This window comes from Ranitomeya imitator, chromosome 2 (assembly GCF_032444005.1).
Source record: "Ranitomeya imitator isolate aRanImi1 chromosome 2, aRanImi1.pri, whole genome shotgun sequence".
NCBI classification, from domain to species: Eukaryota; Metazoa; Chordata; class Amphibia; order Anura; family Dendrobatidae; genus Ranitomeya; species Ranitomeya imitator.
Window position 1 is genome coordinate 722,299,217 of NC_091283.1, and position 27,197 is coordinate 722,326,413.

A 27,197-nucleotide genomic window follows, 5' to 3' on the forward strand; every position below is an offset into this window, starting at 1 on the left:
CCATGGTTATTGACACCCCCTGCCTAAAGACATCTGCCCCCAGCCATTCCAGAAAAGGTGCATCTGTAAGATGCGCCTATTCCGGCACTTAAGTCTCTCTCTTCCCATTGCCCTGTGGCATATGGGGTAATAAGGGGTTAATGTCACCTTGCTATTGTAAGGTAACATTAAGCCTGGTTAATGTAGAGGTATCAATAAGACACCGATCCATTATTAATCCAACAGTAGGAAAGGGTTAAAAATACACACATTAAGAATATTTTAATGAAAGAAAAACAGAGCTTTTTAATATCTTTATTGTACGCTCATTGTACCTTTATTCTTCTGTAAAAACAACCAAAATAAAAAAATAACAATCTTACAGATGCGCCTTTTCTGGGGTGGCTGGGGGCAGATGTTTTTAGCCGGGGGGGGGGGGCTATTATTATCTGCCCTACGTCACGGGCTTTCCCTCTCTGGCATGGAAAATTGCGCGGGAGCCCACGCCAGTTTCTTCCGTGAATTAAACCTTTAATTTAACACCTACAGCTCCCAAATTTTACACACAAACACTTCTAACATTATTAGTGAGGGATATGTAAAAATCTAACGGATATGAAATGGTTTACTGTATGTAAACCAGGTCTCATATACTATCGGGTTCGGTAATGATTTAGCAAGAGCTGACAATTGACTTACCGGCTTTTCTGCTATCTACTGTAGCTCTGTACTAAATATATATATGTGTCTCACTGATTATATATATATATACACACACACACACATATATACATTATATATATATATGTATATATATATATATATACACACACACACATATATACATTATATATATATATATATATATATATATGTATGTATATATATATATATATATATATATATATATATATATATATATATATATATATATATACACACACACACACACACACACAAACACAGTACAGACCAAAAGTTTGGACACACCTTCTCATTTAAAGAGGACCACCCCAGGAAAGGAAGACCAAGAGTCACCTCTGCTTCTGAAAATAAGTTTATCCAAGTCACCAGCCTCAGAATACTGAATAGACTGTTAGAATTTGTATTATGGCAAGAAAAAAGCAGCTAAGTAAAGAAAAACGAGTGGCTATCATTACTTTAAGAAATGTCGGTCAGTCAGTCCGAAAAATTGGGAAAACTTTGAAAGTGTCCCCAAGTGCAGTGGCAAAAACCATCAAGCGCTACAAAGAAACTGGCTCACATGAGGACCGCACCAGGAAAAGAAGATCAAGAGTCACGTCTGCTTCTGAGGATAAGTTTATCTGAGTCACCAGCCTCAGAAATCGCAGGTTAACAGCAGCTCAGATTAGAGACCAGGTCAATGCCACACAGAGTTCTAGCAGCAGACACATCTCTACAGCAACTGTTAAGAGGAGACTTTGTGCAGCAGGACTTCATGGTAAAATAGCTGCTAGGAAACCACTGCTAAGGACAGGCAACAAGCAGAAGAGATTTGTTTGGGCTAAAGAACACAAGGAATGGACATTAGACCAGTGGAAATCTGTGCTTTGGTCTGATAAGTCCAAATTTGAGATCTTTGGTTCCAACCACCATGTCTTTGTGCGACACAGAAAAGGTGAACGGATGGACTCTACATGCCTGGTTCCCACCATGAAGAATGGAGGAGGAGGTGTGATGGTGTGGGGGTGCTTTGCTGGTGACACAGTTGGGGATTTTTTAAAAATTGAAGGCATACTGAACCAGCATGGCTACCACAGCATCTTGCAGCGGCATGCTATTCCATCCGGTTTGCGTTTAGTTGGACAATCATTTATTTTTCAACAGGACAATGACTCCAAACCTCCAGGATGTGTAAGGACTATTTGACCAAGAAGGAGAGTGATAGGGTGCTACGCCAGATGACCTGGCCTCCACAGTCACCAGACATGAACCCAATCGAGATGGTTTGGGTGAACTGGACTGCAAAGTGAAGGCAAAAGGGCCAACAAGCGCTAAGCATCTCTGGGAACTCCTTCAAGATTGTTGGAAGACCATTCCCAGTGACTACCTCTTGAAGCTTATCAAGAGAATGCCAAGAGTGTGCAAAGCAATCAAAGCAAAGGGTGGCTACTTTGAAGAACCTAGAATATAAAACATAATTTCAGTTGTTTCACACTTTTTTGTTAAATATATAATTCCACATGTGTTAATTCATAGTTTTGATGCCTTCAGTGTGAATGTACAATTTTCACAGTCATGAAAATACAGAAAAATCTTTGAGAAGGTGTGTCCAAACTTTTGGTCTGTACTGTATATTTATATATCTATATATATAACTAGATTGTGGCCCGATTCTAACGCATCGGGTATTCTAGAATATGCATGTCCCCGTAGTATATGGACAATGATGATTCCAGAATTCGCGGCAGACTGTGCCCGTCGCTGATTGGTCGAGGCAACCTTTATGATATCATCGTCGCTGTGCCCGTTGCTGATTGGTCGAGGCAACCTTTATGACATCATCGTCGCCATGGCAACCATTATGACATCATCGTCGCTGTGCCCGTCGCTGATTGGTCGAGGCCTGGCGGCCACGACCAATCAGAGACGCGGGAAGTCTACGTCCTTTATGACATCATCGTCGCTGTGCCCGTCGCTGATTTGTCGAGGCCGCCAGGCCTCGACCAATCAGAGACGCGGGATTTCCTGGACAGACAGACAGACAGAAAGACAAACAGACGGAAAAACCCTTAGGCAATTATATATATAGATAGACTAGATTGTGGCCCGATTCTAACGCATCGGGTATTCTAGAATATGCATGTCCCCGTAGTATATGGACAATGATGATTCCAGAATTCGCAGCAGACTGTGCCCGTCGCTGATTGGTCGAGGCAACCTTTATGACATCATCGTCGCCATGGCAACCATTATCTATGTCGATACTGTGCCCGTTGCTGAATCAGAAACATGGGATTTCTACATCCAATCACAGACACGGGATGTCTACGTCCTTTATGACATCATCGTCGCTGTGCCCGTTGCTGATTGGTCGAGGCCGCCAGGTCTACGTCGATACTGTGCCCGTCGCTGAATCAGAAACATGGGATTGCTACATCCTTTATGACATCATCGTCGCTGTGCCCGTTGCTGATTGGTCGAGGCCGCCAGGTCTACGTCGATACTGTGCCCGTTGCTGAATCAGAAACATGGGATTTCTACATCCAATCACAGACGCGGGATGTCTACGTCCTTTATGACATCATCGTCGCTGTGCCAGTCGCTGATTGGTCGAGGCCTGGCGGCCTCGACCAATCAGAGACGCGGGATTTCCAGGACAGACAGACAGAAAGAGACAGACAGACGGAAAAACCCTTAGACAATAATATATATAGATTGTCTAAGGGTTTTTCCGTCTGTCTGTCTGTCCTGGAAATCCCGCGTCTCTGACTGGTTGAGGCCGCCAGGCCTCGACCAATCAGCGACGGGCACAGCATGGCGACGATGATGTCATAAAGGTTGCCTCGACCAATCAGCGACAGGCACAGTCTGCCGCGAATTCGCCTCGACCAATCAGCGACGGGCACAGTATCGACGTAGATGTCATAATGGTTGCCATGGCGACGATGTAATAAAGGTTGCCTCGAACAATCAGCGACGGGCACAGTCTGCCGCGAATTCTGGACTCATCATTGTCCATATACTACGGGGACATGCATATTCTAGAATACCCGATGCGTCAGAATCGGGCCACAATCTAGTGTATATGTGTGTATATGTGTATAAACATAGTATAGATAGATTATATATATATATATATATATATATATATATATATATATATATATATATATCTATCTATACTATGTTTATACATTTATCTATTCTATTGTAAGCTGTCAGTGTGATTTTACTGTACACTGCACTGAATTACCAGCTTTTCTATGGACACCCCCCCCCCCCTCCCCCCGTGCGTATTTCTCGCAAGTCACACTGATGGTCCGTGTGGTGTGCGAGTTTTTCTCGCACCCATAGACTTTCATCGGCGATTCTCGGCTGATATACGGTGAAAATCGCAGCATGCTGCGATTTCTCTCGCACATATAACACAGCCGAGAAAACAACAGATGATGAGAGCTGCCCCATAGATTAACATTGTTCCGAGTGCTATGCGATTTTTTATCGCATAGCACTCGTCTGTATTACGGTCTAGTATGACCCCGGCCTTAAAGCTAATTATCCCTGACGATTAAGAAAAAAAAAAAAAAACATGGGTAAAAGTCGAACTTGTCATCTGTTGGAAGAAAGTCAGGATATGCCCTTACACATCAGAAGGTCAGGTGGAAATCAGCAGGTTTGGACGATGTTATAACATAGATATAGGGACCTGTATCTTGGCAGTACCTGGATGCGAGAGCTGCATGTGCATAAAAAAATAAACACCCCCCTTAGAAATGAGCCATCCCCTACATTGCCAGTAATAGCTGGAACAGGGGTCATGTGTTTACAGGATCGTAAAGCCCTTTCAAACGCTCCACCAGAATCAGCAGACAGACATCCTACGTTATGGCATCTGCAAGGCTTTCCCAATCCTACCACATTCCTAAGAAAAGCTCACAATGAAGAAAAGAGACAAGGGATTACTAAAATAAGCTTATTTACTTAGAAATGATACATTGGACATTGTCTGTGTACAGAACAAAGCAATTTATGGTAAACTTAATATAAGGCACCTTTGAAAGCAGATGCTGTACAAAATACATTTAGTGTTACATTTTGTAAGGTTATTCTACAGTTTTGGCATATATGTCATCATAGCCACTGCTTTATGTTATAGCCATAACTATTTACACTTGCTACATCACCTATAGTGTTACTTTATGTTACAGAATATAATACACAAATCAGATCAGGCCGTGGTACATGAGGACGAAACACGTCATCACAGGCCGCACAACGCTTCCATTAATCCCTAGGAAAAGACTAAAGGAACAAAGAAACATTAAGGGTTTGAGGGGCAAAGCATCACTTGTGGAGATATTTGTTGGACCATGATAAAATAGGTTCGGCACATTATATGGAAATGATATTACTAAGGCCACTCTGTCTAATTCCCGAACTATTTCATAGACAACGGCTTGTATGGATTAGGATGAGACAATGGAAGCGATTTTACCTTCTTTTTACCTTTGCACTAATCAGGTCTCGTTTCATTTTACAGAGGACTTCTGGACATTGTAAACTGCTTGCTGATTGGCTAAATAATAAGACTCACGTTTACATACATCAGGATCCATCTGCACGCATAATAAGATGTAATGAAGTGGTTCATTATAAGAAATGTCAGATAGCTAAGCGCGTTACCGGGCCATTCAATAACTCACTTGGCATTCTATTGCTGGATATAGTGTTTTTGGTTTATTTCAGTCCTACACGTTTGCTTCATTGAGTATGGATCTGTTCACATGCAGGGCGAAAAACATGGAGTTTCCCAAGGGAACAAATCATATTCCACATCTCATTTTTCATGAATCCTTGGGAAATGAAAGCAGCGAACAGGCAACTACTCGGCTTTTCTTCTGCACTAGTGCTCATACATCATTTTATGCTGTTCTAGAGTAGATACCAACACCTGGGTCCTATAAAAATGGCCAATTTCCTGACATGCTAAGCCAGAGCAGAATTATAGCAAAAGCTATTACATGTTGGATTCTGCAACTACAAATATTCAGGTGCATTTCAGCATTGCAGAATAATGTCCTATGTTTTAGGATATGATGTATATCTGATATATTTTAGGATATGATATATCCTGATATATTCTCTCCATATAATGAGCCATAATATCAATTGCTGGCATGCATGTCCTGATTATCCCTAGTCTGATTATATATACACTATATATATTAGCAATACTGCAGTTACACATGGCACTTCCACTGAGCAGCCTTGCCACATCAGATATCTAGTGAAACCAGCTTCTTTTCCAAAAGAAAATTCTACCCATTTGTAGACTGCTGTTTCAGGTCTTTCACCCCTCATCATAGCAGAGTAGGGCAGTGGTGACCCGAAATGTCTTTAACCTAGCCAACTAGCCCCCTGCTCTGAATGGCTGGCACAAAGCTCTGCAAAACCGTAGTCTGAACATAGGTGTCTGTCCCTATGTCATGATAGAAATAATGAGCACAATGAAAGGGTTGTCATCATGGCTGCCTTCTACTAAGTACAGTGTCATCAGGATTGTACGCTGTTACTGTTCTGCACTATTCACCGAATGGAGGAGTACTACAAATAACAAACTAGAAAAAAGGTGGCGCTGTTTTTTGTTTGTTTCTTTTTTTTAAACAAAGCATTCGAGCTTTTCTAATCCTGGACATTCCCTTTAAAGGAGTCATATGAGCATCATGTGAATATGATCAACAAGCTATTAACCTTCTGATCCTGTGCGGCTGCCACAGTAAGAGCCCCCCTGCTGGGAGGATATTAACTTTATCCGTCCCCCTCAGCAGCCTCGCTCTTCCAGCCAGAGCGCTGCGACAGGCACGGTTTCAGCCACAGCAGAGAACGCGGTGGGTATAATCGTTCCCCGCCACTGACTGAAAACCGGCTGTCAGTCAGGAGATGCGGCTGCAGTGACCGAAACTGTGCCTGCTGCACCCCTCTGACAATAAGAGCGAGAATGCTGGGGGAGCTATAAAGTTAATTTTCTCCTAGCAGAAGGGCTCAGAACATTATTAACTTGTTGATTAGCAGCAATTTTTTTTACTTGACCGTTCCCTTTAAGGTTCTATACACACAAATAACTGGTCTAATCTGACTCCACATTAAAAAAAAAAAAAAAAAGTTTGGCTTGGCCGAGTGTTGAATTGTTTTCGATGGAGTGAAAGCGGCTGTCAACACCTCCTAATATAAATCAAACGACAAATAAAGTATATTTAGCCCATAGAAATACTTATTTATACTACTACATTAAAACAAAAAAAACAATCAATTTAATAGGGTAACTAAAGCAGAGGCTGCTGTCCTTACAGCAGAGACCTTAAGGCTATGTGCACACGTATAATGGTCCACTGTGGATTTGATAAATCTGCAGGGCAAAAACTGCAGATTTATCGCGGATTTAACTGCGGTTTTACAACTGCAGTTTTCTATAGGAGCAGCTGTAAAACCGCTGCGGAATCCGAAGAAAGAAGTGGCATGCTGCAGAATGTAAACCGCTGCATTTCCGCGCGGCTTTTTCCGCAGCATATGCACAGCATTTTTTGTTTCCCATAGGTTTACATTGTAATGTAAACTCATGGGAAACTGCTGTGGACCCGCATCGTGTGCACGTACCCTTAACACCTACACACATTTTGGTAGCACTTCACTTAAAAAAAACAAAAAACTCCAGATATTGGTTTGAGTACAATAGCCTAACAATTCACTCTTTCCAGGATACATTCCCCATAAAAATGCATGCTAGGCACATAATAAAAGAATGGACTTACATGAAGTGACCAACGCCCGTTTCCATGTTGTTCTGACAAAGACAACATCAAAACGTGCGTTGGGGCGGTGGAGACAACACACACACACACACACATCAGTGGTTACTTCATGCAACTCTCTTCTTTTATTATGTGCCTACCATATATTTATATGGGGAATGTATCCTGGAAAGACTGAATTATTAAATTAGGCTATAGTACTCAAGTGAAGTGCTACCAAAATTAGTGATGAGCGAATATACTCGTTACTCAAGATGTCTCAAGCAAGCTCGGGTGTCCTCCAAGTATTTTTTAGCGCTCGGAGATTTAGTTTTCTTCGCCGCAGCTGAATGATTTACAGCTACTAGCCTGCTTGATTACATGTGGGGATTCCCTAGCAACCAGGCACCCCCACATGTACTCAGCCTGGCTAATAGCTGTAAATCATTTAGCTGAGGCGATGAAAACTAAATCCCTGAGCACTTACAAATACTCGGAGGTCACCTGAGTGTGCTTGGGAAATCTCGAGTAACGAATATATTCGCTCATCACTATCCAAAATGTGTGTAAGTGTTTAATGTCTCTGCTTTAAGGACAGCAGCCTCTTCTTTAGGCTACCCTATTAAATTTATTCTAATTGTTTTTTGTTTTAATATAGTACAAATAAATGTATTTTTATGGGTTAAATATACTCTATTGTCGCTTGATTTATATTGGTTGTTTTGAGTTTCTACCTAGTGCATTAAATATTTTTTGTTAAACAGGTATTTTCAATTGGGTTGGCGACACCTCCTGTTGTATCAGAGGTCATACTACTGTATCAGGAGAATTCGACAGAAATGCTTTGAATAATTTTAGTTTCTGGCATCATTATCTCCTCTTTTTGCCAGTTAAGAGCAAACATTAAAAAACAACTCAATATGGCACATGCAGAGCACAAAAAAAACAGGATGTCGCTTGGGGAGTATCATAACAGCAACAAAACTGTAATACAAAATTCTGTGTCGCTAATTTGAAATACTGCGATAAAAGTCATTGGCATAAATGGCACTGGCCTGCTCCATCACGGTAGGTATTTTATAAAACAAGTGAAACGTGGCAAATTATTGGTGGCACAAAGGAAAATCTCGTTTCAGGTAGAAATTGTAAAAAGGCAACGGTGACACGTCTCTTCTCCACAAGGGTGCATACGGGAAGCTTAACAACCTGGTGGTAGCTGCTTTCACAGAAAGCAATATAGCTTGAACATGCAATAAAACAGGAACTTTGAGCCGGTCATAAAAGTCTTGATAAAATATAAAAACAAAAATATTCTGTTCTGATGTACACAGAGGCTCCCAATGACAGAGAGGCTCTCGGCACATTATTCTACACAGTACTGAGTTAAGTCTTTATATAGCAGCCTGCAAAATGGATCAGGGAGGCCGCTGAATCTTCAGTTGCCTCTTCTTGCACTTCGCTCCCTCAGTTTAGAGTCCCATTGATGTGGAGACCCAAGTTTCCACTGTCAAATCTTGACATCTTGGGATTCTACCATTTTTGCAAGTGTCTTTTTAATCCTTAGAGCGGTGAGACGGGACGCTGGATTTTGGGCCCAACACTCAGCCATTAGCTTCAATATCGCTCTCAAGCACTGAAGATAAAAGAAATTAGAATTAGAAAGTTGTTCGAACAGAAAGGATCTACTTACAGAATATCATTGGTACCATGATGGGGACTCCCGGCAAGGGACCTCAGCTTAGACGTAAGCAGCGTTGCTCAGGACTCGGCAAATATCTAAGTAGACACCTCCGGGACTGCAGGCATCTCAAGAATGAGGCCTATGTCATGCTGCTGGGAAAGGACTGTGCATGGCCATCTATTTACTTCTGTACATGAGTTTAAAAAAATTGCGAAGAATTTATTACAATTCCCACAGAAGTGAAGAGCGCCACATTCTTGTCCCCAAAGGTGGAACCTGCATTTATCACAAATTTCTGACACATCATGTGTATAAATGTACGATGTGGGAATAACACTTAGTCCATTTGTAGAAAATCTGGGACCAATTTATTAATTTATTTGAGAGGTCTTTTTGTTTGTGTTTTTGCTTGCTATTGTTTGAATTTCTTTTCATCTTTTTTATAAATCCACCTGTTTTTCTTTTGTACCATTGTGAGTGGTCTTCATGTTTTCAGCTGTTTGTGCCTGGTTTATTATTTGCAACTGTTTGAAAAGGGGTAAACATGCACACAAATGCACTCCAGGCCCATTTGGGCTTTTATATTTTAAAACATTTTGTATTCGGCAGGCAATTTTGGTGCAATTGTTTTTGCAAAAGGTGTAACTTTTTGACCTAAAAAGTTACAGAAAAGGATAAATACAAAAATGATGATTTTTGACTTTGCACAAAACTAATCAACTTTGTGCACCATTTTGAAAAATTTTGCACAAAAATAAGTCAGCGAATGACACAAGAAAACAATCCCAAATGAGGAATTTGATCCTTTATATTTTAAAAAAAAAAGAAAATGTCTCTTGGAGAAAGTGAAGAAACCAAGACACCTACCTCATCACTGTTCCATCTATTTGACACTGTGGGCCGCAAACATTTAATGCACACTACTTCTCTCATGTCCTCAAAAGATGGGTCGCTTGGCACCATATCATAATATGGCAACTGATATTCTTCAACAATACCTGAAAAAAAGAATGCAAATCAGAAATAAATGGCTGCTGTAAAGGGTACCTTGCGTTGGCTTTTTGTGTCACTTCGAGCTGGCAGACAGGGCACTGAAGCCTGACAATTCCCTAATTAATTGGGTAATGGAAGGAGAACTTTGCCCAAGGGAATTAAAAAAAAGCCCTCCCATGAACATTATCTCCCATAAATCGGTGTATGGTATGTAGTGTCTATATACTCACTTATCACTGGTTTTTCCAGCATACAGCACTGTTCTGCTCCTCTTCTCAGTGACGTCACCACTCTTCAGTCTCCCTGGTTCACTCTATGAGCAAGTCAGAAGTCTCTAACAATGTAAGCCTATGAAGCCTTGTCCTAACGCTCCATAGGGTTACACTGCAAAACAGACTTCTGACTCACATACAGCATAAAATAGGAAAATGACGATAATCCAGCAGAAAAAAATGTGATCTTGATTAAAATTCCATTCCAAATAAGGTACACCCCTGAAGTACTAGCTATTGCAACATCATGCACACACCAGCGTTTAATTGTCACATTAGCCTACGCGTTTCAGGGTCTTATTCATGGCATTCGTTGCTTTTTAATCATATATAAATAAATGATGACATTTTATCAAGATCCCATTTTTTTGCTGGATTGTTTTCGTTTTCCTGCATTTTCTACTGGCTGCTCGAACCTTTTTTTCCTTGCGGGAAGGAATGAGGAGGAATTGGAATACAGATGAGCTGACTTGTGTGTTTTTTTTTATACAGCATAAAGTGATCTGGATAGTCTGAAGAGTGGTGACCTCACTGAACAGCGCCGGATACCGGAAAAAGAGGCCGTAGATGACTATACTATACGCCACCCCAGAGTCCGGTTGCCACGGTGACATTGCCTCCCTCTAAGGGGTGATGTCATGCCTGGAGGCAAGAAGGAAGGTCCCCATGCCAGGTAACAGTGTACATGTCAATTCCTGTTCCAGGCCAGAAAGGCGAACTTCCTTATAAATTCTGGCCAGCAGGTGGGGTTAGTGAGTCAGAAAGAAGTCAGCTGAGAGAGTAAACAGGGGAGTTGTCATGGAAACGGGAGCCAGCTGGAGCTTGTGATAGGACAGTAAGAAAGGAGAGTTGGCAGTTGGTCTGTGGAGAGGGAAGGGACAGGAGCAGAGACCAGAGCTCAGGGGAATAAAAACGGCGCATAGCTGATAAAAAGGGACGCCAGAGTCCTTGGCTGGGTGGGTGCTGTACGCACTGACAGCCGAATCTGGAGGGCAGGGGCTGCAAGTTCCCTGGCCACACCGAACACCTGAAGGCACAGTAGCAGACCAAGAGCCCCGGGGCTGTGAAAAGGACAGTGTCCATGAAATAGGCTCACACTGTCTGCCATACAGGTTACAAGTCATCATGCAGGAGAGGGCCGAAGCTTAGCTACAAGCAGCAGGGACCCTAAAAGAAAGTGCAGAAGGAAAGTCGCCAACCCCACCCGGCAGGGTGGATCCCCTGAAAGACTCCAGGCAAGACGGACTCAATCCGTCATCTGTAAGTGGTACCCCAGACTGCATCTACTTTCAAGTAAAAGGTAAAGAAAACTGCACCTCTCTGTGCCCTTCACTTATTCTCTGCACTCCAACCATCTGATCAATCAAATATATTTGCCCTGGGGCCCCGCTCTACCCTTGGGGAGCTGAACCATCTTTGCTGTGTCACCATCAGCCCCAGTGGACCTAAACCGCAGCGTCAGCCACCCATTGCCAAACACCATGGGTGGTGTCGCTGTCAAATACCACATAATTATCCTCAATTTTATGAAATGGCCAGGGCCACAGAAAAGTATCACGGCCCCGTGACCTCCCCCCAGTCCGATTCTGGGTACCCCTCGGCCTTGGCGAGTGCATCTCACATACATACACACACGTTCATGGGAGATCCTTTAAGCAGTGGTTTACAGCACTTTAAACAGTCCTTTATAAGACAACTTACCACCAGTGATGCAGCGACGGGTCATTTCCCAAATGATTAAGCTAAAGCTGTAGATGTCGGCCATAATATACGCTTGGAAATGGTTTTTATTCAAACTTTCATCCAGGACCTCAGGTGCCATGTACCGTTTTGTGCCGACACGAGTGTTCAGGGGAATATCCACTTCATGTGTGTCACTGAGATAAAACAAAATGCAAGTAGAATTATTTCTTTAGATTGCAGTTTTTTATCCAACGAAAAGTATAAGCTCGTCTTTTGCCCCTCTCTGGCACTCCACTCTCTCCAGTCTCTGCTTTTCGGAAATCATAAATTTTATTTTTAAATTTTAAATTTTATTTTGGGGCACTCAAAAAAACAAAAAAAAAAAACAAAAAAAAAAGAGCTTGCTCAGTAATGACAGCAGGCACAGTGTGGGTAAAGTTTTTGGAGACTGGCCTGGTGTCAACAAGAGCAGCAAAGAAAAACAAGTACAGACTGACATTCTGCGCAAAGTACAAGGACTGGGCTGCAGAGGACTGGGGTAATGTGATTTTATATGATGAAGCCCTTCATGACTGTCCATGGAAGAGATGAGCACTACCACGAGTTCTGTGTTATACAGTAAAGCATTCCAAGACTATTCAGGTTTGGGGGCTTTTCACCCATGTAGAGGGCTCACTCAAACATTTTCCTAAGAACACTGCTATGAATAAAGAATGGGATCTAAACATCCTCCAAGAATAACTTCATTAACCCCTTACCGGCATCGGACGTACTATACCGTCCGATGCCGGCTCCCCTGCTTTGATGCAGGGCTCCGCGGTGAGCCCGCACCAAAGCCGGGACATGTCAGCTGTTTTGAACAGCTGACATGTGCCCGTAATAGGCGCGGGCAGAATCGCGATCTGCCCGCACCTATTAACTAGTTAAATGCCGCTGTCAAACGCAGACAGCGGCATTTAACTACCGCTTCCGGCCGGGCGGCCGGAAATGACGTCATCGCCGACCCCCGTCACATGATCGGGGGTCGGCGATGCTTGTGAATGGTAACCATAGAGGTCCTTGAGACCTCTATGGTTACTGATTGCCCGTCGCTGTGAGCGCCCCCCTGTGGTCGGCGCTCACAGCACACGTGCAATTCTGCTACATAGCAGCGATCAGCAGATCGCTGCTATGTAGCAGAGCCGATCGTGCTGTGCCTGCTTCTAGCCTCTCATGGAGGCTATTGAAGCATGGCAAAAGTTAAAAAAAAAAAGTTAAAAAAAATGTGAAAAAAATAAAAAAAAACATAAAAGTTTAAATCACCCCCCTTTCGCCCCAATCAAAATAAATCAATAAAAAAAATATCAAATCTACACATATTTGGTATCGCCGCGCTCAGAATCGCCCGATCTATCAATTAAAAAAAAGTATTAACCTGATCGCTAAACAGTGTAGCGGGAAAAAAATTCGAAACGCCAGAATTACATTTTTTTGGTTGCCGCGACATTGCATTAAAATGCAATAACGGGCGATCAAAAGAACGTATCTGCACCGAAATGCTATCATTAAAAACGTCATCTCGGCACGCAAAAAATAAGCCCTCAACCGACCCCAGATGATGACAAATGGAGACGCTACGAGTATCGGAAAATGGCGCAATTTTTTATTTTTTTTTTTTTTTTAGCAAAGTTTGGAATTTTTTTTCACCACTTAGATAAAAAATAACCTAGTCATGTTTGGTGTCTATGAACTCGTAATGACCTGGAGAATCATAATGGCAGGTCATTTTTAGCATTTAGTGAACCTAGCAAAAAAGCCAAACAAAAAACCAATGTGGGATTGCACTTTTTTTGCAATTTCACCGCACTTGGAATTTTTTTCCCGTTTTCTAGTACACGACATGCTAAAACCAATGATGTCGTTCAAAAGTACAACTCGTCCCGCAAAAAATAAGCCCTCACATGGCCAAATTGACGGAAAAATAAAAAAGTTATGGCTCTGGGAAGGAGGGGAGCGAAAAACTAACACGGAAAAACGAAAAATCCCCCGGTCATGAAGGGGTTAAAATTATCAGACAGCAAAATTCATTAAAATTATCAGACAGCAACAACGAACAATACTTTTTCCAGCATGATGCAGTCACCGGGCACAACTGATAATTAAAGGGGGCATTCCCATCTCCAAAATTCTATCCCAATATGTAGTAGGGGTGATATTATTAGCAAATATCTGCAATTGGGAATGTAGTATAGTTCTTCTGATTCGCTATGTGTCTTTCCTCATGTGCAGGCATTGCAGGACCTTCGGGATCCATGGTTATGACCACTGATGTAGTGAGAGTTAGTTAGCTAGTTGCTAGTGGTCGTAACCATGGATACCTAAGGTACTGCAATGCCCTGCATATCAGGAAAGAGACATAGCGAATCAGAAAAACTATACTACATTTCTAATTGAAGGTATTTGCTATTATTTCCACACCTACTACATATTGGAAAAGGATCTTGGAGTTGGGAATACCCCTTTAAGTGGCTCAGTGAAAAAAACATTGAAATCTTGGATCCATGGGCAGTAAACCATTCAGATCTCAATCCCATTGAAAACCTGTGGTCAGTCCTCAAAAAGTGGGTAATCAAAATAACAGAAATTGTGATAAACTCCACTGAGTTGTCAATAGTCAGGATTTGGCCCAGATGCAGATATCCAGCGGCCAGGGCAAAGAGCAGAAGTCTTAAACAAGGGTCATCACTATAAATATTAAGTCTTTAGATAAACTTGGCATATAGTTAATAAACCAAACAGATAAATATATGTGGTCGTGTATCTATACAAACGTACAATACCTATAAATATGAAATACCAAAGAAGTATATAGTTTATTATTCACAAAATAATCACAATATTAAAATTAGGGAATGGGCCACCAGGTGGCAATAGAGTGCAAGGTTTCATCCAAGGGTATGTATACTGAATTATATACTCCAATTCAACAATAATTTTAAATAAATATAAAGATAATCACTATTTATATTCCATAATATGCAAAGGACCTAAACATTGATTGAATATATGAAAAGAGGCTATGATACATTTTAATCTTCACTTTCCAATGCAACGTGCATATGACAGGTAAGTAAAATAAACGCTGTGCATAGATCTAATATGATATTACAGGTATGTACCCAAGATAAAGTGAAGGCTGTGCATAAATCTAGCTACAAAAAGAAAAAAGAAAAGCAACTAAAAAAGTCGCAGCCAGCTCACCAACCAGACCATCAAAACGCGGAGCGCGGAAGCCCGTCCTGATCAAGACGGCCAGCAGCAGCACTTCAAACAATGTAGATACTCCAGCTCCAGCAAGATGGGTAAAAAGTTGCAAATTTTATTAATCCAAAGTGGCAATAAAAACAGGAAAATTCCTTACAAAAAGTGGACCAAACAGGTGATTTTAAGAGTACGGCTACGTGTTTCGACCTATAGCGTTCTTACTCATGCCTATACCATTGCAGGAATGAGCGAGATATATAGCCCATACAGGCTTAAACCACGCCCCCCATGTCACATGACAGGTCCGTAAGGTCCTAGAGCTGCATATATATGAACACATTAAAAAATAACATACAAAACACATTAAAACACTAACAATAGTGATACATAATTTCACTTTTCTTATTCATGCCTGCAGGACAGTGAGTGTTTAAATTATAGATCCAAAACTCCTCTCTAGTGAGTAGGTGTCTCCTTGAATCTCCTCCACGATGTGACATATAGACTTTCTCAATACCGTGCACCCTTAAAGCAGTAACATCCCCATTGTGTTATGTATTAAAATGTCTCGATACCATAGAGATATTTCTGTTTCTCATGTTAGGGTTAATAGCGTCTCTAATATGTTCGGTTATACGAGTTTTTAATTTACGTGACGTACACCCTATGTACGAGATCTGGCATACTGTGCAGTCTACCTTATACACCACATTTTTCGTATGGCAATTTATGAAGCTATTTATTTTATACTCTTTGGTATTATCTGAATTATGAAAGCTATTACCCAGTTGTGTATGTGCACAGGTACTACACGCAGGGGTCCCACATCTGAAAAAACCTTTACATTCGAGCCATGTACTGGATCTGGCTTTATTGCAAATTGAATTTGGGGCAATTAGATCACCAATGGCTTGCGCCCTTCTCGCTACCACATTTACTCCATCCTTCAAAATATCCGATAATATTTCATCTTCATATAAGACAGGTAGTCTTGTTAACGATGCCTTTAATTTGGTTAAATTGAGAAGAGAACTGCAAGCAGACGTAAGGTTTTCTATCATAGTTTTTCTTTCTAAGTAGATTGTCACTGGCTGGAACCAATAAATCCTCCCTCCGTTTTCTATCAACCAAATTGTTGGCTCTTTTTAAAGTCCAACTAGGGTATTTCCGAATTTTAAGTTTATTATTTAAAGGGAACCTGTCACCCCGAAATTCGCGGGTAAGGTAAGCCCACCGGCATCAGGGGCTTATCTACAGCATTCTGTAATGCTGTAGATAAGCCCCCGATGTTACCTGAAAAAGGAGAAAAAGATGTTATATTATACTCACCCAGGGGCGGTCCCGCTGCTGGTCAGGTCAGATGGGCGTCTCCGGTCCGCTGCGGCGCCTATCTAATTTCCATGACGTCCTCTTCTGATCTTCAGCCACAGCTCTGGCGCAGGCGTACTTTGCTCTGCCCTGTTGAGGGCAGAGGATAGTACTGCAGTGCGCAGGCGCCGGAAAGGTCAGAGGCTCGGCGCCTGCGCACTGCAGTACTTTGCCCTCAACAGGGCAGAGCAAAGTACGCCTGCGCCGGAGCCGTGGCTGAAGATCAGAAGAGGACGTCATGGAAAGAAGATAGGAGGCGCCGCAGCGGACCGGAGACGCCCATCTGACCTGACCAGCAGCGGGACCGCCCCTGGGTAAGTATAATATAACGTCTTTTTCTCCTTTTTCAGGTAACATCGGGGGCTTATCTACAGCATTACAGAATGCTGTAGATAAGCCCGTGATGCCGGTGGGCTTACCTCACCCGCGATTTTCGGGGTGACAGGTGCCCTTTAATTTATCAAATTCTTTCCGTCTATCCTCCTCCCTACTGCAATTACGTTTTGACCTAATAAATTCTCCCACAGGTATGGATCTAATCGTGTGGGCTGGATGGCTACTTTCCGCGTGCAATAAAGTGTTTCCACTAATTGGTTTTGTATGCGTTTTGCTTATAATTTTCTCCCCAACACATCCGCACAATTCTAAATCCAAAAATGAGATATTAAACTGATCATGAACAAAACCGCAGTCATTGGAATTAATGTATTCTAGAAATCCCGGTATGGCAGACACATCGCCCCCCCCCCAAATAATGAGGGTGTCATCGATGTATCTGCCATACCAGGAGATGTATTCAACAAAGGGATTATTGACAGAAAACAAATTTTTGCTCCCAATATGCCATGGTTAAACTAGCCAACGACGGTGAATATTTGGCCCCCATAGGGACTCCCAGCTTCTGAACACATATATCATTATCAAAAGAAAAAATATTGTTCTGCATGAGGAAGCACAAAACCTGCAAAGAGAAATTAATCAGGTCCTCAGAGTATTCACCATAATCTTTTAGATGAAACTCGACGGCTCTCATTGCTATGTCATGCGGTATGCTCGTGTAAAGAGACACGACATCGCAGCTTAACCAGCTATATTCCTGTCTCCATATTTTCTCCTTGTAGTCATTCTCATTCATAACCACTATCAAACCACCTTTGTCACTTTTCTTGATGACAATACTATTTAAAGACTTGAATTCGTTCAATGCCTTCCGCTGGTTTTGAGAAAGATTATTGTGTTCTTTCTTATTGTGAACATCATATAGCATTTTCAAATCCCTTTCAATTACTTCTTGGAATTTGTCCATGCATTCAGCTCTTGTCTGTAAGGGATAGAAAAAGGGATTTTTTGTTTTAAATTTTTTGGAAATATTAAGAGAACCATCAGTGGGTTCCCCCTGCTGTTCTTTCGACAATCTCATAAGGCAATTCAATGTCCCCTGTTCTTTGAAGTTCAGATTTTCAAATTCATTCACCTCAGGAATGATATCAATACTAGATGTAGAGTTTTCATCCGTGAAAAAATGTTTTTTTATAGTCAGATTTCTAATAAACTTATTAATATCTAAAATAGTCATAAATAAATTGAAATCTGAATCAGGTACAAAATTTAAACCCAAAGCCAATAAATTTAATTGTTCTTGTGTTAGAATATAGGAGGATAAATTGACCACATTACTTTTTTCTATTATTTCTGCTTCCTCTTGTGTCGAGTCATTATTCCTGGCAGACTTCTTATGCTTCCTTCCTCCCCGTCTTTTCCGTTTTTTGATGCTTTTCTGTATTTCTTTTTATTTCCTGAGATATTACTCGTCATTGAAATGTCTGATGCACTAGCATTGGTATCTGAAGAGTCAAATTCCGTAGATGAATAGTTTACTTGTGGTCTATTGGTTGGATTTTGTCGAGCTCGGCTATTTTTCAGAATGGATTTCGGTGATTTGTAAGATTTTTCCCAATGCCCCAATTCATACACGGTGTCGGTTGAATAATCAGTGAGGTCTCTCTCAAACTTGCGTTTTTTTCGATTCATAATCTCATCTTCAAAAGCATTCACATTTCCTTTGATTTTTTCCAATGATGGTTCATAATGAGATAATGATTTATATTCCGCCAAGGTTTTTTTAGTTTTCTCCAAATTCTCTTGCGTTTCTTTTAGTTTATGCTCTTCATTTGTAATCAGGAGTTTCATTAAGGTACCGTCACACTAAGCGACGCTGCAGCGATACCGACAACGATCCGGATCGCTGCAGCGTCGCTGTTTGGTCGCTGGAGAGCTGTCACACAGACAGCTCTCCAGCGACCAACGATGCCGGTAACCAGGGTAAACATCGGGTTACTAAGCGCAGGGCCGCGCTTAGTAACCCGATGTTTACCCTGGTTAGCATCGTTAAAGTAAAAAAAAACAACCGCTACATACTTACCTATCGCTGTCTGTCCCCGGCGCTCTGCTTCTCTGGTCTGGCTGTGAGCACAGCGGCCGGAAAGCAGAGCGGTGACGTCACCGCTCTGCTTTCCGGCTGCCCGGCGCTCACAGCCAGACCAGAGAAGCAGAGCGCCGGGGACAGACAGCGGTAGGTAAGTATGTAGCGGTTGTTTTTTTTACTTTAACGATGGTAACCTGGGTAAACATCGGGTTACTAAGCGCGGCCCTGCGCTTAGTAACCCGATGTTTACCCTGGTTACCAGCGAAGACATCGCTGAATCGGTGTCACACACGCCGATCCAGCGATGTCAGCGGGAGAGCCAGCGATGAAATAAAGTTCTGGACTTTCTTCCCCGACCAGCGACAGCACAGCAGGGGCCTGATCGCTGCTGCCTGTCACACTGGACGATATCGCTAGCGAGGACGCTGCAACGTCACGGATCGCTAGCGATATCGTCTAGTGTGACGGTACCTTTAGCTTGAAGGAACAGTCCGTGAGTATCTGATTCCACTCTTTATTAAACTCATCAGAGTAAGATGTTGTTGAGATTTTTTTGAGCCTCAGACCTCTGGGAATCATTTCTTTCGTTAGATAATTTTCTAGAGTGGTATAATTCCACCATAATTTCATTTCAGTTTTCATTAGTCTCTCTACTTCATTTAAGCATGTAGCGAAATCACCACTCCCCACCGAATCAGATCCGACACCTCCAAAAACCTGAGCCACTTTAGATAATTTGTCCTGCAATTGCATTTTTTGAAAAGTGAAAACTAAAAAAAACAATACACCTTAAGTCCACCTTAATTATAATGTAGGAAATGGTAGGGAGATCTCGGCATGATCAAATATGGATACAAAAAGAAAATAGTCTAATGACTATGAGGTGCACCAAACATTCGTAGAAAATGTTGCCATGATCTTACATACCCTGGTGATAGACCCGAACGGCCCAACGCGCGTTTCGCTACAGCTTTGACAAGGGAGACTATTTGTTTCTATATTCCCCGCCCTTCATATTGATTGGGAATCCATTGACCTATATTTATTTGGGGTAATATCATATTTGTTCTATGCACAGTGTTCATAGTGTTCTATGCACACTGGGTAAATCTGACAGGGAGAAGGACTTGGGGATCCTAGTTAATGATAAACTTACCTGGAGCAGCCAGTGCCAGGCAGCAGCTGCCAAGGCAAACAGGATCATTGGGTGCATTAAGAGAGGTCTGGATACACATGATGAGATCATTATACTGCCTCTGTACAAATCCCTAGTTAGACCGCACATGGAGTACTGTGTCCAGTTTTGGGCACCGGTGCTCAGGAAGGATATAATGGAACTAGAGAGAGTACAAAGGAGGGCAACAAAATTAATAAAGGGGATGGGAGAACTACAATACCCAGATAGATTAGCGAAATTAGGATTATTTAGTCTAGAAAAAAGACGACTGAGGGGCGATCTAATAACCATGTATAAGTATATAAGGGGACAATACAAATATCTCGCTGAGGATCTGTTTATACCAAGGAAGGTGACAGGCACAAGGGGGCATTCTTTGCGTCTGGAGGAGAGAAGGTTTTTCCACCAACATAGAAGAGGATTCTTTACTGTTAGGGCAGTGAGAATCTGGAATTGCTTGCCTGAGGAGGTGGTGATGGCGAACTCAGTCGAGGGGTTCAAGAGAGGCCTGGATGTCTTCCTGGAGCAGAACAATATTGTATCATACAATTATTAGGTTCTGTAGAAGGACGTAGATCTGGGGATTTATTATGATGGAATATAGGCTGAACTGGATGGACAAATGTCTTTTTTCGGCCTTACTAACTATGTTACTATATTCACTTTAAAATTTGGGTACTTACCTGATATATGCACTTTATACTTGAAAGTGAATATTTATTGTAATATAGTTTATTTGGTGCACTTTATAGTTATGTAGGCTTTACTCCTTTCTTTATTCCCCATTTTTATATTGATTGGTAATTTATTTATTTATATTTACTTGGGTAATACTATACTAGATTTATGCACAGCGTTCACTTTATCTTGGGTACATACCTGTAATATCATATTAGATCTATGCACAGCGTTTATTTTACTTACCTGTCATATGCACGTTGCATTGGAAAGTGAAGATTAAAATGTATCATAGCCTCTTTTCATACATTCAATCAATGTTTAGGTCCTTTGCATATTATGGAATATAAATAGTGATTATCTTTATATTTATTTAAAATTATTGTTGAATTGGAGTATATAATTCAGTATACATACCCTTGGATGAAACCTTGCACTCTATTGCCACCTGGTGACCCATTCCCTAATTTTAATATTGTGATTATTTTGTGAATAATAAACTAAATACTTCTTCGTAAAATTCCTTGGTTGGTGTTTCATATTTATAGGCATTATAAACTTGACATATGTCAATGAAAGTGTAAAATGTTATGAAATGCTGATAATTGTACAGTAACCATAGTAACATCTGACTATGAGATAAAAACATTGTAACGGCAAAAAGTGTGAAATCCAAAATTGGCCTCAAAACATTTGGCCAGGACTGTACAGTGAAGAAGACGAAGTAACCCATAAAGACCCTTTTCTCTCTATGCTAATCATAAGAAGGGCCGTACATTGCAGCAGCTGCCATTTACCTGTTAAATTTGACTGCCAGTCCCAGGTCAGCAATGCAACATGTCCAGTTTTCCTTGATCAGGATGTTTTTGCTTTTTAGATCCCTGTGTGCGATGGCTGGCTTTCCCTGGGTACCATAAATCTCAGTATGCAGATGGCACAGGCCGCAGGCAGCGGAATAAGCCAATTTAAGAAGAGATCTTGAATCCAGGGTGGCACACTTAAGAAAATCATATAATGACCCATTTTCATGATACTCTGTTATCAGATACATTTGTGTCCATGATCCAGTCCCTTTGATATCAGCAGCAATAAAACCTGAGGGGGAAAAAAAAAAAGACGCCATCAGCTATGAAACCGGAGGAAAAACCCACCAAGGAATGCCAGGCCCTTTTACCAACACACAGACACACACTTGGTTGTCTTGGTTAAGGACAGCATAGCTTGTGAACAGTTCGGCTTCAAGTATCAGCCCACATGAATTTGGGCTGAAAGGACCATTAAGGCTACGTTCAGACTAGCGTTGCGCGCCGCTGCGTCGGCGACGCAACGCACGACGCACACAAAAACGCGGCAAAACGCACGCAAAAACGCTGCGTTTTGCGACGTGTGCGTCGTTTTTTGCCGAAAATCGGACGCAAGAAAAATGCAACTTGCTGCGTTTTCTTGGTCCGACGCTAGCGGCAAAAAAGACGCAAGTGTTGCAAAACGCAACACACAAAAACGCATGCGTCCCCCATGTTAAACATAGGGGCGCATGACGCGTGCGTCGCCCGACGCTAAGGCGACGCACACTAGCAGAACGCTAGTGTGAACGTAGCCTAACGCCTCCCTATACCAGACACGTGTATAAATATATATATATACATACAAGCACCTCACAGCTCCTCTTCCTGCATTCACAGGGTAACACAGACCAGCCACACTTTCCCTCTTCAGGGTTGTGGGTACGTTAATAGGAACAAGGAACAAACTTTGCATATTTTAGATTTAACGTGTGAAAAAAAGTGGTAACAAAAATGACAAAAGGATCAAGAAATAAAAAGACACACACATAGGGTGTTTATATTAGATTAATACACATATGGCATGGGCTAGAGAGGACTTGTTTGAATGACAGGTCATTCTCTTCACTTTTGATGGAGCAACTATTTGCTAACACAGAAACCGTTTGCTCTTCCAGAAACTGTCAGCTAACTAATCTACACACAGAGAGAAGGCTGCTTTACTGATTATAATTCATCTGATCCATAACAACTCTCTATTAGCCAAAGAGCATACACTTTTTAGCACCATTTTCCCTATTGGATTCCATCTTACACAGGCTTATGGGAGCAACCGCATATGCCACACTTTTCACTTCACTGCAATATCTGGCATGGCTTTTCTTTCATTTAAAAAAAAAAATATATATATATAACGAGAAATATATATATATATATATATATATATATATATATATATATATATATATATATATATGCACATATATATATATATATATATATGCACATATATATATATACACACACACAGACAAAATTTAAAGATTTTTCTGTATTTTCATGACTATGGAAATTTTACATTCACACTGAAGGCATCAAAACTATGAATTAACACATGTGGAATTATATACTTAACAAAAAAGTGTGAAACATCTGGTATGTCTTATATTCTAGGTTCTTCAAAGTAGCCACTTTTTGCTTTGATGACTGCTTTGCACTCTTGGCATTCTCTTGATGAGCTTCAAGAGGTAGTCACCGGGAATGGTCTTCCAACAATCTTGAAGGAGTTCCCAGAGATGCTTAGCACTTGTTGGCCCTTTTGCCTTCAGTCTGCGGTCCAGCTCACCCCAAACCATCTCGATTGGGTTCAGCTCTGGTGACTGTGGCAGCCAGGTCATCTGACGTAGTACCCCATCACTCTCCTTCTTGGTCAAATAGCCCTTATGCAGCCTGGAGGTGTGTTTGGGGTCATTGTCCTGTTGAAAAATAAATGATGGTCCAACTAAACACAAACCAGATGGAATAGCATGATGCTGTGGTAACCATGCTGGTTCAGAATGCCTTCAAATTTGAATAAATCCCCAACAGTGTCACCAGCAAAGAACCCCCACACCATCACACCTCCTCCTCCATGCTTCATGGTGGGAACCAGGCATGTAGAGTCCATCCGTTCATCTTTTCTGCATCGCACAAAGACACGGTGGTTGGAACCAAAGATCTCAAATTTGGACTCCTCAGACCAAAGCACAGATTTCCTCTGGTCTAATGTCCTTCCTTGTTGCCTGTCCTTAGCAGTGGTTTCCTAGCAGCTATTTTACCATGAAGGCCTGCTGCACAAAGTCTCCCCTTAACAGTTGTTGTAGAGATGTGTCTACTGCTAGAACTCTGTGTGGCATTGACCTGGTCTCTAATCGGAGCTGCTGTTAACCTGCGATTTCTGAGGCTGGTGACTCGGATAAGCTTATCCTCAGAAGCAGAGGTGACTCTTGGTCTTCCTTTCCTAGGGCGGTCCTCATGTGAGCCAGTTTCTTTGTAGCGCTTGATGGTTTTTGCCACTGCACTTGGGGACACTTTCAAAGTTTGCCCAATTTTTCGGACTGACTGACCTTCATTTCTTAAAGTAATGATGGCCACTCGTTTTTCTTAGCTGCTTTTTTCTTGCCATAGTACAAATTCTAACAGTCTATTCAGTAGGACTATCAGCTGTGTGTCCACCAGACTTCTGCACAACACAACTGATAGTCCCAACCCCATTTATAAGGCAAGAAAGCCCACTTATTAAACCTGACAGGGCACACCTGTGAAGTGAAAACCATTCCCGGTGACTACCTCTTAAAGCTCATCAAGAGAATGCCAAGAGTGTGCAAAGCAGTCATTAAAGCAAAAGGTGGCTACTTTGAAGAACCTACAATATAAGACATTTTCAGCTGTTTCACACTTTTTTGTTAAGTATATAATTCCACATGTGTTAATTCATAGTTTTGATGCCTTCAGTGTGAATGTACAATTTTCATAGTCATGAATCTACAGGAAAATCTTTAAATGAGAGGGTGTGTCCAAACTTTTGGTCTGTATTATATATGTATATATGTATATATATATATATATATATATATATATATATATATATATATATATATATATATATATATATATATATATATATATATATATATACATACAGTGGGGCAAAAAAGTATTTAGTCAGTCAGCAATAGTGCAAGTTCCACCACTTAAAAAGATGAGAGGCGTCTGTAATTTACATCATAGGTAGACCTCAACTATGGGAGACAAACTGAGAAAAAAAATCCAGAAAATCACATTGTCTGTTTTTTTTAACATTTTCTTTGCATATTATGGTGGAAAATAAGTATTTGGTCAGAAACAAACAATCAAGATTTCTGGCTCTCACAGACCTGTAACTTCTTCTTTAAGAGTCTCCTCTTTCCTCCACTCATTACCTGTAGTAATGGCACCTGTTTAAACTTGTTATCAGTATAAAAAGGCACCTGTGCACACCCTCAAACAGTCTGACTCCAAACTCCACTATGGTGAAGACCAAAGAGCTGTCAAAGGACACCAGAAACAAAATTGTAGCCCTGCACCAGGCTGGGAAGACTGAATCTGCAATAGCCAACCAGCTTGGAGTGAAGAAATCAACAGTGGGAGCAATAATTAGAAAATGGAAGACATACAAGACCACTGATAATCTCCCTCGATCTGGGGCTCCACGTAAAATCCCACCCCGTGGGGTCAGAATGATCACAAGAACGGTGAGCAAAAATCCCAGAACAACGCGGGGGGACCTAGTGAATGAACTGCAGAGAGCTGGGACTAATGTAACAAGGCCTAACATAAGTAACACACTACGCCACCATGGACTCAGATCCTGCAGTGCGAGACGTGTCCCACTGCTTAAGCCAGTACATGTCCGGGCCCGTCTGAAGTTTGCTAGAGAGCATTTAGATGATCCAGAGGAGTTTTGGGAGAATGTCCTATGGTCTGATGAAACCAAACTGGAACTGTTTGGTAGAAACACAACTTGTCGCGTTTGGAGGAAAAAGAATACTGAGTTGCATCCATCAAACACCATACCTACTGTTAAGCATGGTGGTGGAAACATCATGCTTTGGGGCTGTTTCTCTGTAAAGGGGCCAGGACGACTGATCCGGGTACATGAAAGAATGAATGGGGCCATGTATCGTGAGATTTTGAGTGCAAACCTCCTTCCATCAGCAAGGGCATTGAAGATGAAACGTGGCTGGGTCTTTCAACATGACAATGATCCAAAGCACACCGCCAGGGCAACGAAGGAGTGGCTTCGTAAGAAGCATTTCAAGGTCCTGGAGTGGCCTAGCCAGTCTCCAGATCTCAACCCTATAGAAAACCTTTGGAGGGAGTTGAAAGTCCGTGTTGCCAAGCGAAAAGCCAAAAACATCGCTGCTCTAGAGGAGATCTGCAGGGAGGAATGGGCCAACATACCAACAACAGTGTGTGGCAACCTTGTGAAGACTTACAGAAAACGTCATTGCCAACAAAGGATATATTACAAAGTATTGAGATGAAATTTTGTTTCTGACCAAATACTTATTTTCCACCATAATATGCAAATAAAATGTTAAAAAAACAGACAATGTGATTTTCTGGATTTTTTTTTCTCAGTTTGTCTCCCATAGTTGAGGTCTACCTATGATGTAAATTACAGATGCCTCTCATCTTTTTAAGTGGTGGAACTTGCACTATTGCTGACTGACTAAATACTTTTTTGCCCCACTGTGTATGTGTATATATATATATATATATATATATATATATATATATATATATATATATATATATATATATATATATATATATATATATATATATATACACACACACACACACACACACATACAGGTCCTTCTCAAAAAATTAGCATATAGTGTTAAATTTCATTATTTACCATAATGTAATGATTACAATTAAACTTTCATATATTATAGATTCATTATCCACCAACTGAAATTTGTCAGGTCTTTTATTGTTTTAATACTGATGATTTTGGCATACAACTCCTGATAACCCAAAAAACCTGTCTCAATAAATTAGCATATCAAGAAAAGGTTCTCTAAACGACCTATTACCCTAATCTTCTGAATCAACTAATTAACTCTAAACACATGCAAAAGATACCTGAGGCTTTTATAAACTCCCTGCCTGGTTCATTACTCAAAACCCCCATCATGGGTAAGACTAGCGACCTGACAGATGTCAAGAAGGCCATCATTGACACCCTCAAGCAAGAGGGTAAGACCCAGAAAGAAATTTCTCAACAAATAGGCTGTTCCCAGAGTGCTGTATCAAGGCACCTCAATGGTAAGTCTGTTGGAAGGAAACAATGTGGCAGAAAACGCTGTACAACGAGAAGAGGAGACCGGACCCTGAGGAAGATTGTGGAGAAG

General features: G+C 41.3%; 1 protein-coding gene across 2 annotated transcripts in view; it reads right to left on the reverse strand.

Moving 5' to 3' along the window:
* Positions 1-4,622: 4,622 nt before the first annotated feature.
* Positions 4,623-27,197, reverse strand: part of BMPR1A (bone morphogenetic protein receptor type 1A) — a 144,249-nt gene continuing 121,674 nt past the window's right edge. Inside the window, exons 10-13 of one of the 2 annotated variants that reach the window (XM_069753183.1) lie at positions 21,769-22,066; positions 12,099-12,274; positions 10,000-10,130; positions 4,623-9,084 (exon numbers count right to left, since the gene is read on the reverse strand). In XM_069753183.1, the coding sequence (XP_069609284.1) occupies positions 8,959-9,084; positions 10,000-10,130; positions 12,099-12,274; positions 21,769-22,066 (731 nt within the window). In that variant the 3' untranslated portion in view covers positions 4,623-8,958. The remainder of the gene's footprint in view (positions 9,085-9,999; positions 10,131-12,098; positions 12,275-21,768; positions 22,067-27,197) is intronic. The other variant, XM_069753182.1, reaches the window with a different exon arrangement.